The sequence below is a fragment of the Lupinus angustifolius genome, chromosome LG19, assembly GCF_001865875.1.
Source record: "Lupinus angustifolius cultivar Tanjil chromosome LG19, LupAngTanjil_v1.0, whole genome shotgun sequence".
In the NCBI taxonomy this organism is placed as follows: Eukaryota; Viridiplantae; Streptophyta; class Magnoliopsida; order Fabales; family Fabaceae; genus Lupinus; species Lupinus angustifolius.
Window position 1 is genome coordinate 12965055 of NC_032027.1, and position 13486 is coordinate 12978540.

At 32.8% G+C, this 13486-nt stretch overlaps 2 protein-coding genes and 1 pseudogene across 2 annotated transcripts; all 3 read right to left on the reverse strand.

The window, feature by feature from the left end:
- Nucleotides 793-2293, reverse strand: LOC109333997 (polygalacturonase-like). Its single transcript, XM_019569574.1, has 4 exons — nucleotides 2147-2293; nucleotides 1710-2021; nucleotides 1087-1605; nucleotides 793-924 (listed from the first exon to the last, which is right to left on the reverse strand). Exons 1-4 carry the CDS (start codon nucleotides 2270-2272, stop codon nucleotides 793-795), a joined length of 1089 nt encoding a protein of 362 aa, XP_019425119.1. The 5' UTR covers nucleotides 2273-2293.
- LOC109333998 (polygalacturonase-like) lies at nucleotides 5787-7374 on the reverse strand. The gene is made up of 4 exons (XM_019569575.1): nucleotides 7228-7374; nucleotides 6791-7102; nucleotides 6168-6686; nucleotides 5787-6005 (listed from the first exon to the last, which is right to left on the reverse strand). The coding sequence occupies exons 1-4, from the start codon at nucleotides 7351-7353 to the stop codon at nucleotides 5787-5789; spliced, it is 1176 nt and encodes a 391-aa protein (XP_019425120.1). The 5' UTR covers nucleotides 7354-7374.
- Nucleotides 10785-13228, reverse strand: LOC109333999 (annotated as a pseudogene).

A 13486-nucleotide genomic window follows, 5' to 3' on the forward strand; every position in this document is an offset into this window, starting at 1 on the left:
ATTATATATATATATATATATATATACTTTATTATTATTTCATAATAAATTATACATATTTGACTATGATCATAAATTTATCATATAAATATCATATTATTAAAGTAACAATTATTTTTACATATTGATTATTACAAATTATATAAATATATTATTAAAATTAAAAACACGTTGGGTACCCGCAAATACCCGCTACCTGCACGGGTACCTGCAAATATTGCGGGTTTGGGCATGGGAAAACACTATCTGCGCCCGCCCGCGTCCCTTGCCATCCCTACACACTTTGAATGACTTTACAAAGGCTCCTTTCTTGACCCTAGTCGGTTTGACCTCCTATCCATCTCTTAGGATATTCAATACATACTCACGATATAGCCCCAGCTACTGATCATTCTCAATCAAAACCTTTGTAAAGGCGAAGACTCGAAACCTAACATCGGCTAGATTCTCACTCTAATTCTCAACAATCTTGAGAATTTCAATTCAATTGGCTAAAAGAAAAAACTTAATAATTTGCACCTTATACGTGCTAATAGAACACTAAACTCATAAACAACCCACAGACAAAAATCTCACAAGAAACCGAAGTTTAAGTGAAGATTGATGCAAGGTTTGTGTATGTGCAATCTATAATGCACTCAATGAAAAGAATGTAAAAATAATTCATTTTCACTCTTGAAAACCTAAAGAAACTTTCATGCTATTCAACACAAGATTTCGCTCTGAGAATTTTATGAATGTTATGAAATATTGAAAACCAAGATTGTAATCACAAGAATGAAAAAACGGCTTTTATACAAAATTGATTTCGACGGATTCACATGGTACACTGCTGCTACAATCGAGAACAATTGCTTCATGAGTGGTAGAAGTTCCCCTAATGTTTTTGAAGGAGACCTGAGTAATCTTTATTTTTGATGGATACTGCAAGCAGTAAAAGATAACGTGGAGGATTAATAGTTTTTCCTCGTTTTGCTTATAAGGATGATTATTTTATTAAGAAATAACTTAGCGACTCTTTATCTTGAATTGGAATTAATTGTCTTACTCGTAATGAAAATTGTAAGTCGAATTTGGCTTAGATACCTGTTTTGTGCATTGATTCCATGGACAATATTGTTGGTCTATAAGTATAGGGTTGCTAACATTGACCATTATGATATCTTCAAAATGCATTTTAGACACCGAAGAAATTATTGGAGTGCCAGGCCAAGTCTTAATCCTTACACCATTATCTGTGTTTTTTAGTGTGCAATTCTTGACAGTAAGACCTTCTACTGGTTCTTCATTTGGATATTTTCCTAAGCTTCCAACACTAATACCATGTCCAGGTCCGCATGTCACATTTAGGACACGGATTTGTTTGCTACCGTCACCCAAAGAGATGCAATCGTCACCAGTGGCAATGTTTGAGTTATAAATATGCACTTGAGTTGATCTTCCAATGTGAATTCCATCCGTATTAAGGCTAGTTGCAGGTGCATTGATATTCATGTTTATAAATGTAAGATTATTGCATCCTAGGACATTAACATGAAAGTTCTTGCTATCCTTTGAAGTTATATCCTGAATAATTGAGTTATTGAGGAAAGCAAAGCCAAAATTCTGAAAGTTTTTCAAAAAAATATAATTTGTTAGCAACTCCGACAAAAATGCATAAACTAGAATACTAGATGCAATGTATATTGAGAAATGAGTAGTTTACTAACCATAGAAAGTCTATCGCAATTCTTGTTTTTTCCACAATCATTATGTTTCCAAGCCATTTCACCTTGGCCATCAAAAGTTCCTTCCCCAGATAAGGTAAAGAAATTAATATATCCAAACTTAACCCACTGATCTACTCCATTGAGAAGTTTTGGGTTTTTTGGTGCTAGAATTTTACCATCAACCTGAACATTGATAGGAGCTTTGCAAGGTCCTTTAAGATCTATTTGTTTCAACATGTATGAACCTTTAGGAACCACAACTCTGCTTGGAGTTGTTGATCCACATGCATCTTTCCAAGCATTTGTCAAAGCCTTGAAACACAAAGCAAAATTAAGAATAGTAAGGCATAAAATCCATCTTAATCAAAATTTGGATGATCGTAGTATATAAAATAAATATGTTTTAATTAAAATTTATGTACTTCATGTGATCTTACCTCGGTTATATCTCTATTAGGTCTTGCACCATACTTTGTCACATCAAAGCCCTTTGTTTGAGCTCTAACATTGGAAGCTAGAAATAGAAACACAGTCAATGTGGTTATACTTAGTTTTGTATCCATTTTTCTATTCTCTTTGTTCTCGATGCCTTCTATTGCTTGCTTGAAATGATTATGGTCTCCAGAATGTGATGTAATTCCTTCTTGTAGAAAATCTATTTATAATATAGTGGGGAAATTTTAAGACCAATAATCATGCAACTAATTATACATTAATTTAGTTGTGACAAGTATTTTTTGGAGGGTTACTTTTCGTTTAGAGAGAGCAACAAACCAAAGAATAAAAACAACGATAAGTTATCTAACAAAAATAGAAATATAACATAAATCAAAATCAATGGTATCTTAATCAATTCATTGTGCAATCATAAACTCCTTAACAAAAAAAAAACTGAATAACATACATTCGCTGATATTTTCATCTATTATTAAACTTTCATTTCGCTCTTTACTAAAAATGTAAATTTAGAAGGAAGTAAATAAGAGAAACAATTGGAATTTTCAATGTTGGTTTTAATTTATTGCCATGGTGGTTTCATTTATCATTTCAATACTTGTTTTGGACTAAATATGTTCTCTTTGAGTTACAATTCCCTTTTCTAATTAAAATTGGGATTCTCTCATAAAAAATTCACACATGTGGCATACTAAATAATCAATTATTGTGATTTAAATTATATAATAAATTATTGTTAAGTAAAAACAATTGGAGCTCTTCAATAGTAGAGAAGATAAATATATATTTTTTCAAACAATATTTCCATTTTCCCTTACTTTCTATCCTTTTAAAAAGTTATCACCATGAAATATATTATTATTACCATTCAATAATAAATTCATGCATAATATTGAATGTTATCACATAAAGAAACTCCACTGCTCAAACAATAAGTATTTGTTAGATTGATTAGTAAACATATAATCATTTCAAAAATAACAATATACATATAAGATTTTTTACAAACACTGTCCAATACTAATCCATAAATATATTAAATTAATCAATTAAATAATTGATGTTTCAATTAAAAAAGAATAATGATAGTCCTTTATGATATATCAAAGCAGTAGGTTTTAGGTTTTACACTTCAATATATAACCACCCTAGAACCACTTCAAATGGAACAAGTAAAAAAACATGAATCTAGGTTTCCCCTAAATGTAGGTTAATAATTAACTTGAATAATTAGAATAAAACTCAAAAAGGGGAACCACTTCAATTAGAACAGAACTCGAAAACGGGAACCACTTCAAATAGAACAATCATCTAAGGCTATAGACGAAAGAGGATTTTCATTAAATGGGTTTCCCCTCAAATCATAGAAGGTTGCCTTAGAAGACTGGACGAAGACACGTAGGTGGAAGGAAATGTGACTGGAATCGACGAACCCATAAGGACTTGACTGAACGAATCGATGAACACTAGACTGAGCGGTGAAAAGAGATCTAATTAATAAGATGCTGGTGGAAGTAGATGCGAAAATGAAGACGATTCGACGAAGATGGGACTGAACAATATTGAAGGAGATACTGGTGGAAGATTGAACCAATGTGAAATTGGTCTCAAAGAGTAGAAGTGAAGAATGAATAGAAGGAATAATGAAAAGTGAGTCAAAAACCTAGGCCAGCCAACAACTATGTTATTTTGGCTCGTTCTTTTTATTTAAAAGATATGTGTACGGACTGGGCGATTTAGTTAAAATTCGGTTGATTCACCTATTTTGACTAAAATCGTCCAGTTTGGTTTAGTTTTTACCAACTTTGTTGTGTAAGTAGAAGCTATAAGTTGTGTAAGTTGCGTATTGATCAAAAGATATTCGATACAACTAGCTCAAAAATTTGTTGAATGACTAAAAATGACGTAATATATATTTATTTATTATTTGTTTTGATTTTTCATTAATTAAATCATAGTTATTGATTGGATTAATTAAGTATGTAGACAATTAAATAAATAAATATTAGTAGTTTGCTAAAATTATTATTAATTTTTATAATTAAATAATTATTGGTAATTTGATAAAACTATTATTATTTTTACTGTAATTTATTTAATCATTTGCTAAAATTGTTAGTAATTATTTCTAATAATTATTAATTAATACTTATTTATGATAATTGAATTATTGTTGATTTTTAGCTTCCCCACTACTATTAACTCGGTAGAGTATGAAGCATGTATAGGCGGCCGTCTGTTGGCGAAGGAGGTCGCAGCAGAAATAGTGACCATTTCTAGTACTTGCAACTGGTCATTTCGAAGATCATTGACTCTTATCAAACCAAAGACCCACTACTAATAAAATACCTCACGAAAGTAAAGGAGCTCATGGCAAAATTTGAACGGGAAAAAATGGGCCATCGCCAAGGGTCGAGGTACAAACTGATTAGTCATACAAGGAATACTCCTGAGTCCGAGTGTATTTGCAATAGCATAGGTCGATCTACATCCAGATTGGAGGAAGTCAATCATCCAATTATTGAAGGGAGAAATCCTTCAATCAAACAAGTGTGAAGGTCCAAAGTTCGTCAGATCAAGTTCATGGTACACATTTTACCAATGAGAATTCTACATGAGGTGATTCTCGGTACGACATCTAAGGTTCCTTGGCCCGGAAAGGGTGGAATATGCCATGAGGGTAGTCAACGAGGGAAGTTGAACCCACCACCTAGGGGTAGCTTCGTTGATAAGAAAGATCAAAGGTTACCTCAGAAGACTGAACGAAGATGTCTCGATGGATGAATGGACCTATCAATGGAAGGAGATGCGAAGAAGAAGAAGAAGAAGAAGAAGAAGAAGAAGCTTGTGGAAGGAGATGTGAAGACGAAGACGGGCCAATGAAGACTAGACTGGACGGTGATAGGAGATGTCGATGGAAGATTGAACCAACATGAAACTAGTCTACAAGAGAAGAAGTTAAGAACGAATAGGAGAAAGTGTGAAAGATGAGTCAAAAAACCTAGGCCTACCTAAAACAATTTCGTTTTTGCTCGTTATATTAAAAATATATACTTGCAGGAACCAACTGGTTAGTCACAATTCGGTCAGTTCCTCCTTTTTGACCAAAACTGGCCGAATTGACCTTGTTTTCACTGATTTTGTTGCTTGGCTTGTACAATAATTGCATCGTACTAGTTAGTGGTCTGGTTCGCTGGTTTAATGGTAGAAACGGTTGAGACGGTCTGGTTTTTACATCACCACTTTATGGAACGAAATTTAATTTTTATTTGCGAAAATATTTCCAATAATATTTTTCAAGTATGAGATTATTGTCTTTATTAAAATATACACAAACTTCAATCCTTCCTTTTAAAAATGTTTTTATCTTAATCAATTAGGAATCTCTAATATTATTAGAATAAATTTTAAAAAGATTATAATAAAGGGGATTATATATTGATTGTTCAAATAGGAGAAGAAAATAGGTCGTAATGTCACAATGAATACTCAAGATTAAACTAAAAATATTAGGTCAAAGTGTAACAATACATCATTTATAAAGGCCGAACATGTGTACTCATAAACAATTTGGTAGTGGTAGCCTTATATATAACAAATGAAATCTTGAATTGTGGCTATCTAAGCTATAAGTTTCGGTACTTTCCCTTTAATTGTAGGTTTGGTATTAGAAAATTTAGAAGTTGTGATAGCTCCATTGAAAGTTAGATCAATATCATCCAGCTCGACGGATTCACATGGTACACTACTGCTACAATCGAGAACAATTGCTTCTTGAGTGGCAGAAGTTCCTCTAATGTTTTTGAAGGAGACCTCAGTAATCTTTATTTTTGATGGATACTGCAAGCATTAAAAGATAACGTGGAGGATTAATAGTTTTTCCTCGTTTTGCTTATAAGGATGATTATTTTATTAAGAAATAACTTAGCGACTCTTTATCTTGAATTGGAATTAATTGTCTTACTCGTAATGAAAATTGTAAGTCGAATTTGGCTTAGATACCTGTTTTGTGCATTGATTCCATGGACAATATTGTTGGTCTATAAGTATAGGGTTGCTAACATTGACCATTATGATATCTTCAAAATGCATTTTAGACACCGAAGAAATTATTGGAGTGCCAGGCCAAGTCTTAATCCTTACACCATTATCTGTGTTTTTTAGTGTGCAATTCTTGACAGTAAGACCTTCTACTGGTTCTTCATTTGGATATTTTCCTAAGCTTCCAACACTAATACCATGTCCAGGTCCGCATGTCACATTTAGGACACGGATTTGTTTGCTACCGTCACCCAAAGAGATGCAATCGTCACCAGTGGCAATGTTTGAGTTATAAATATGCACTTGAGTTGATCTTCCAATGTGAATTCCATCCGTATTAAGGCTAGTTGCAGGTGCATTGATATTCATGTTTATAAATGTAAGATTATTGCATCCTAGGACATTAACATGAAAGTTCTTGCTATCCTTTGAAGTTATATCCTGAATAATTGAGTTATTGAGGAAAGCAAAGCCAAAATTCTGAAAGTTTTTCAAAAAAATATAATTTGTTAGCAACTCCGACAAAAATGCATAAACTAGAATACTAGATGCAATGTATATTGAGAAATGAGTAGTTTACTAACCATAGAAAGTCTATCGCAATTCTTGTTTTTTCCACAATCATTATGTTTCCAAGCCATTTCACCTTGGCCATCAAAAGTTCCTTCCCCAGATAAGGTAAAGAAATTAATATATCCAAACTTAACCCACTGATCTACTCCATTGAGAAGTTTTGGGTTTTTTGGTGCTAGAATTTTACCATCAACCTGAACATTGATAGGAGCTTTGCAAGGTCCTTTAAGATCTATTTGTTTCAACATGTATGAACCTTTAGGAACCACAACTCTGCTTGGAGTTGTTGATCCACATGCATCTTTCCAAGCATTTGTCAAAGCCTTGAAACACAAAGCAAAATTAAGAATAGTAAGGCATAAAATCCATCTTAATCAAAATTTGGATGATCGTAGTATATAAAATAAATATGTTTTAATTAAAATTTATGTACTTCATGTGATCTTACCTCGGTTATATCTCTATTAGGTCTTGCACCATACTTTGTCACATCAAAGCCCTTTGTTTGAGCTCTAACATTGGAAGCTAGAAATAGAAACACAGTCAATGTGGTTATACTTAGTTTTGTATCCATTTTTCTATTCTCTTTGTTCTCGATGCCTTCTATTGCTTGCTTGAAATGATTATGGTCTCCAGAATGTGATGTAATTCCTTCTTGTAGAAAATCTATTTATAATATAGTGGGGAAATTTTAAGACCAATAATCATGCAACTAATTATACATTAATTTAGTTGTGACAAGTATTTTTTGGAGGGTTACTTTTCGTTTAGAGAGAGCAACAAACCAAAGAATAAAAACAACGATAAGTTATCTAACAAAAATAGAAATATAACATAAATCAAAATCAATGGTATCTTAATCAATTCATTGTGCAATCATAAACTCCTTAACAAAAAAAAAACTGAATAACATACATTCGCTGATATTTTCATCTATTATTAAACTTTCATTTCGCTCTTTACTAAAAATGTAAATTTAGAAGGAAGTAAATAAGAGAAACAATTGGAATTTTCAATGTTGGTTTTAATTTATTGCCATGGTGGTTTCATTTATCATTTCAATACTTGTTTTGGACTAAATATGTTCTCTTTGAGTTACAATTCCCTTTTCTAATTAAAATTGGGATTCTCTCCTAAAAAATTCACACATGTGGCATACTAAATAATCAATTATTGTGATTTAAATTATATAATAAATTATTGTTAAGTAAAAACAATTGGAGCTCTTCAATAGTAGAGAAGATAAATATATATTTTTTCAAACAATATTTCCATTTTCCCTTACTTTCTATCCTTTTAAAAAGTTATCACCATGAAATATATTATTATTACCATTCAATAATAAATTCATGCATAATATTGAATGTTATCACATAAAGAAACTCCACTGCTCAAACAATAAGTATTTGTTAGATTGATTAGTAAACATATAATCATTTCAAAAATAACAATATACATATAAGATTTTTTACAAACACTGTCCAATACTAATCCATAAATATATTAAATTAATCAATTAAATAATTGATGTTTCAATTAAAAAAAGAATAATGATAGTCTTTTATGATATATCAAAGCAGTAGGTTTTAGGTTTTACACTTCAATATATAACCATCCTAGAACCACTTCAAATGGAACAAGTAAAAAAACATGAATCTAGGTTTCCCCTAAATGTAGGTTAATAATTAACTTGAATAATTAGAATAAAACTCAAAAAGGGGAACCACTTCAATTAGAACAGAACTCGAAAACGGGAACCACTTCAAATAGAACAATCATCTAAGGCTATAGACGAAAGAGGATTTTCATTAAATGGGTTTCCCCTCAAATCATAGAAGGTTGCCTTAGAAGACTGGACGAAGACACGTAGGTGGAAGGAAATGTGACTGGAATCGACGAACCCATAAGGACTTGACTGAACGAATCGATGAACACTAGACTGAGCGGTGAAAAGAGATCTAATTAATAAGATGCTGGTGGAAGTAGATGCGAAAATGAAGACGATTCGACGAAGATGGGACTGAACAATATTGAAGGAGATACTGGTGGAAGATTGAACCAATGTGAAATTGGTCTCAAAGAGTAGAAGTGAAGAATGAATAGAAGGAATAATGAAAAGTGAGTCAAAAACCTAGGCCAGCCAACAACTATGTTATTTTGGCTCGTTCTTTTTATTTAAAAGATATGTGTACGGACTGGGCGATTTAGTTAAAATTCGGTTGATTCACCTATTTTGACTAAAATCGTCCAGTTTGGTTTAGTTTTTACCAACTTTGTTGTGTAAGTAGAAGCTACAAGTTGTGTAAGTTGCGTATTGATCAAAAGATATTCGATACAACTAGCTCAAAAAATACTTATTTATGATAATTGAATTATTGTTGATTTTTAGCTTCCCCACTACTATTAACTCGGTAGAGTGTGAAGCATGTATAGGCGGCCGTCTGTTGGCGAAGGAGGTCGCAGTAGAAATGGTGACCATTTCTAGTACTTGCAACTGGTCATTTCGAAGATCATTGACTCTTATCAAACCAAAGACCCACTACTAATAAAATACCTCACGAAAGTAAAGGAGCTCATGGCAAAATTTGAACGGGAAAAAACGGGCCATCGCCAAGGGTCGAGGTACAAACTGATCAGTCATACAAGGAATACTCCTGAGTCCTAGTGTATTTGCAATAGCATAGGTCGATCTACATCCAGATTGGAGGAAGTCAATCATCCAATTATTGAAGGGAGAAATCCTTCAATCAAACAAGTGTGAAGGTCCAAAGTTCGTCAGATCAAGTTCATGGTACACATTTTACCAATGAGAATTCTACATGAGGTGATTCTCGGTACGACATCTAAGGTTCCTTGGCCCGGAAAGGGTGGAATATGCCATGAGGGTAGTCAACGAGGGAAGTTGAACCCACCACCTAGGGGTAGCTTCGTTGATAAGAAAGATCAAAGGTTACCTCAGAAGACTGAACGAAGATGTCTCGATGGATGAATGGACCTATCAATGGAAGGAGATGCGAAGAAGAAGAAGAAGAAGAAGAAGAAGAAGAAGAAGAAGAAGAAGAAGAAGAAGAAGAAGAAGAAGAAGAAGAAGAAGAAGAAGAAGAAGAAGAAGAAGAAGAAGAAGAAGAAGAAGAAGAAGAAGAAGAAGAAGAAGAAGAAGAAGAAGAAGAAGAAGAAGAAGAAGAAGAAGAAGAAGAAGAAGAAGAAGAAGAAGAAGAAGAAGAAGAAGCTTGTGGAAGGAGATGTGAAGACGAAGACGAGCCAATGAAGACTAGACTGGACGGTGATAGGAGATGTCGATGGAAGATTTAACCAACATGAAACTAGTCTACAAGAGAAGAAGTTAAGAACGAATAGGAGAAAGTGTGAAAGATGAGTCAAAAAACCTAGGCCTACCTAAAACAATTTCGTTTTTGCTCGTTATATTAAAAATATATACTTGCAGGAACCAACTGGTTAGTCACAATTCGGTCAGTTCCTCCTTTTTGACCAAAACTGGCCGAATTGACCTTGTTTTCACTGATTTTGTTGCTTGGCATGTACAATAATTGCGTCGTACTAGTTAGTGGTCTGGTTCGCTGGTTTAATGGTAGAAACGGTTGAGACAGTCTGGTTTTTACATCACCACTTTATGGAACGAAATTTAATTTTTATTTGCGAAAATATGTCCAATAATATTTTTCAAGTATGAGATTATTGTCTTTATTAAAATATACACAAACTTCAATCCTTCCTTTTAAAAATGTTTTTGTCTTAATCAATTAGGAATCTCTAATATTATTAGAATAAATTTTAAAAGATTATAATAAAGGGGATTATATATTGATTGTTCAAATAGGATAAGAAAATAGGTCGTAATGTCACAATGAATACTCAAGATTAAACTACAAATATTAGGTCAAAGTGTAACAATACATCATTTATAAAGGCCGAACATGTGTACTCATAAGAAATTTGGTAGTGGTAGCCTTATGTGTAACAAATGAAATCTTGAATTGTGGCTATCTAAGCTATAAGTTTTGGTACTTTCCCTTTAATTGTAGGTTTGGTATTAGAAAATTTAGCAGTTGTGATAGCTCCATTGAAAGTTAGATCAATATCGTTCAGCTCGACGGATTCACATGGTGCACTGCACTACTGCTACAATCGAGAACAATTGCTTCTTGAGTGGCAGAAGTTCCTCTAATGTTTTTGAAGGAGACCTCAGTAATCTTTATTTTTGATGGATACTGCAAGCATTAAAAGATAACGTGGAGGATTAATAGTTTTTCCTCGTTTTGCTTATAAGGATGATTATTTTATTAAGAAATAACTTAGCGACTCTTTATCTTGAATTGGAATTAATTGTCTTACTCGTAATGAAAATTGTAAGTCGAATTTGGCTTAGATACCTGTTTTGTGCATTGATTCCATGGACAATATTGTTGGTCTATAAGTACAGGGTTGCTAACATTGACCATCACGATATCTTCAAAGTGCATTTTAGACACCGAAGAAATTATTGGAGTGTCAGGCCAAGTCTTAATCCTTACACCATTATACTGTGTTTTTTAGTGTGCAATTCTTGACAGTAAGACCTTCTACTGGTTCTTCATTTGGATATTTTCCTAAGCTTCCAACACTAATACCATGTCCAGGTCCGCATGTCACATTTAGGACAAGGATTTGTTTGCTACCGTCACCCAAAGAGATGCAATCGTCACCAGTGGCAATGTTTGAGTTATAAATATGCACTTGAGTTGATCTTCCAATGTGAATTCCATCCGTATTAAGGCTAGTTGCAGGTGCATTGATATTCATGTTTATAAATTTAAGATTATTGCATCCTAGGACATTAACATGAAAGTTCTTGCTATCCTTTGAAGTTATATCCTGAATAATTGAGTTATTGAGGAAAGCAAAGCCAAAATTCTGAAAGGTTGTTGCTAGTTAATGGTAAAGTTGTTGTCCCTCAAATATAAGGATGTGAATCATAAAAAATATTTTTGTCACTCAAAGATAATAAGACTATTGTCACTCAAAGATAAGTCTGTTGCCCCTAAAAAATAAGACTGATGAACTAGAAAATAAGGTTGTTACCACTCAGAGTTAAGACTATTGTAACTTAGAAAACGTTGTTGCCACTAAAAAAAAGTTGATACTAACCAATGATATTTAAGGTTGCTGTCATTCAAAGATCCTAAGAACCATAAAAAAGGAGAGAAATTGGCTAGAAATTATATAAGAATAAAGAGAGATAAGAGAAAGTTGAAAAATGTAATTCAAACGGTGCACCTTTTTGCAAAAGAGGAGGGTTCTGATGGAAGATCAATTACAACGATTCGATAAAAAGCTCATTGAGATAGATATAGATGAATAATACACACTCCTAAAAACATCTAAGAAGTTTTCATCTCATGCAACGTATAAGCTACCCACTATGGGAATTCCCTTTTTCAGTTGACTCTAAAATATTACCTACCCAATATGAGACTTCTAATTTTAATTCCACTCTATGTTTCATCAATCTCCCACTTGAAATCAAAAAATAAATTTTGAAAAGAAACAATAATCTCTATAAGATTGCGCATAGATAAAGATGTCACTTAACTTGAACTGTTACATAGTGAATAAGGATCATATTTTACTAGTATGACTCGTAATCTAACTCTATCTCTAGTATCAAACAACACACAAAATTTTCAAGAGTGTATTGTACAAAGCTTGAACGATAAAAGCCATGCACATTTATATTAGGATAGTTGGTAAACACAATATAAATTTATCTCATTTATTTCATAAGAAGTAGCTCACACTTCCACTTTCACATAGGTGAATTTATCAAGTATACTCTTGTAATATAGATATTTCACTCCAAAAAAGAGTCTATATTTCATTAAGAGTTTCTATTAACTCAAAATCTCATTATTTCAAGAATAATACATCTTTAATTTATAATAGCACATTTTTTATTGGCAAAAGGAAAATGAATTATTAAAAATAATTAAAAGTTATAGAAGATGCAAAAGCATAGAACAAATGTGGAAAACCAGAAACAATTACAGGCCGAGGTTAAGACAAGTTAAAGGTTTAGAAATTCAATCTGAATAATTAAATGAGTCATCCACCCTCTTACCTTTGATCCAAAGCCAAGGTTTTAACCCTTGTAGATTCGAGAATTTTCTATACGGAAAGTTTGATAGAGTTAAAAATGAAATCATCCATAGAAAACCAAATAGCCTAGATAATGGCTAATCAGATGACACTCCAAACTTTCGAATAACGCATGTGAGGTATCATTCTCATGCAAGTTGTAAAATGTTGAATGGGATGAAGAGGTAGAGCAATGTTGATGTTCAACCAATTATAGATAACTTGTCAGACTGAATAAGTGGGGGTGCATAAAGAGAAAAGGTGTTAAGTACTTTCTGAATACTCTTTGCAAATGAAGCATAAGGTATCTCCTCCATGAGCTAAAGAAACTCCCCTCTTGATGAGAGTGTCCCTAGTTGGAAGCTTGTCCTGGAATAATTTCTACACAAAGGTAGTGACCTTCAAAGGAGCTTTGGATTGCCAAAGGTAATGAAGGTGGTTGTTATTGAGAGCATCTTGGTGAGTATTCTGAGTGAGAATGTTGTAGGCGCTCCCAAGAATCAGGCATGTTTTCCTTAAACACGACTTGTTGAAGTTCCTACAAAAAAATTCAATTAGTTCATGTTCCCAATTAA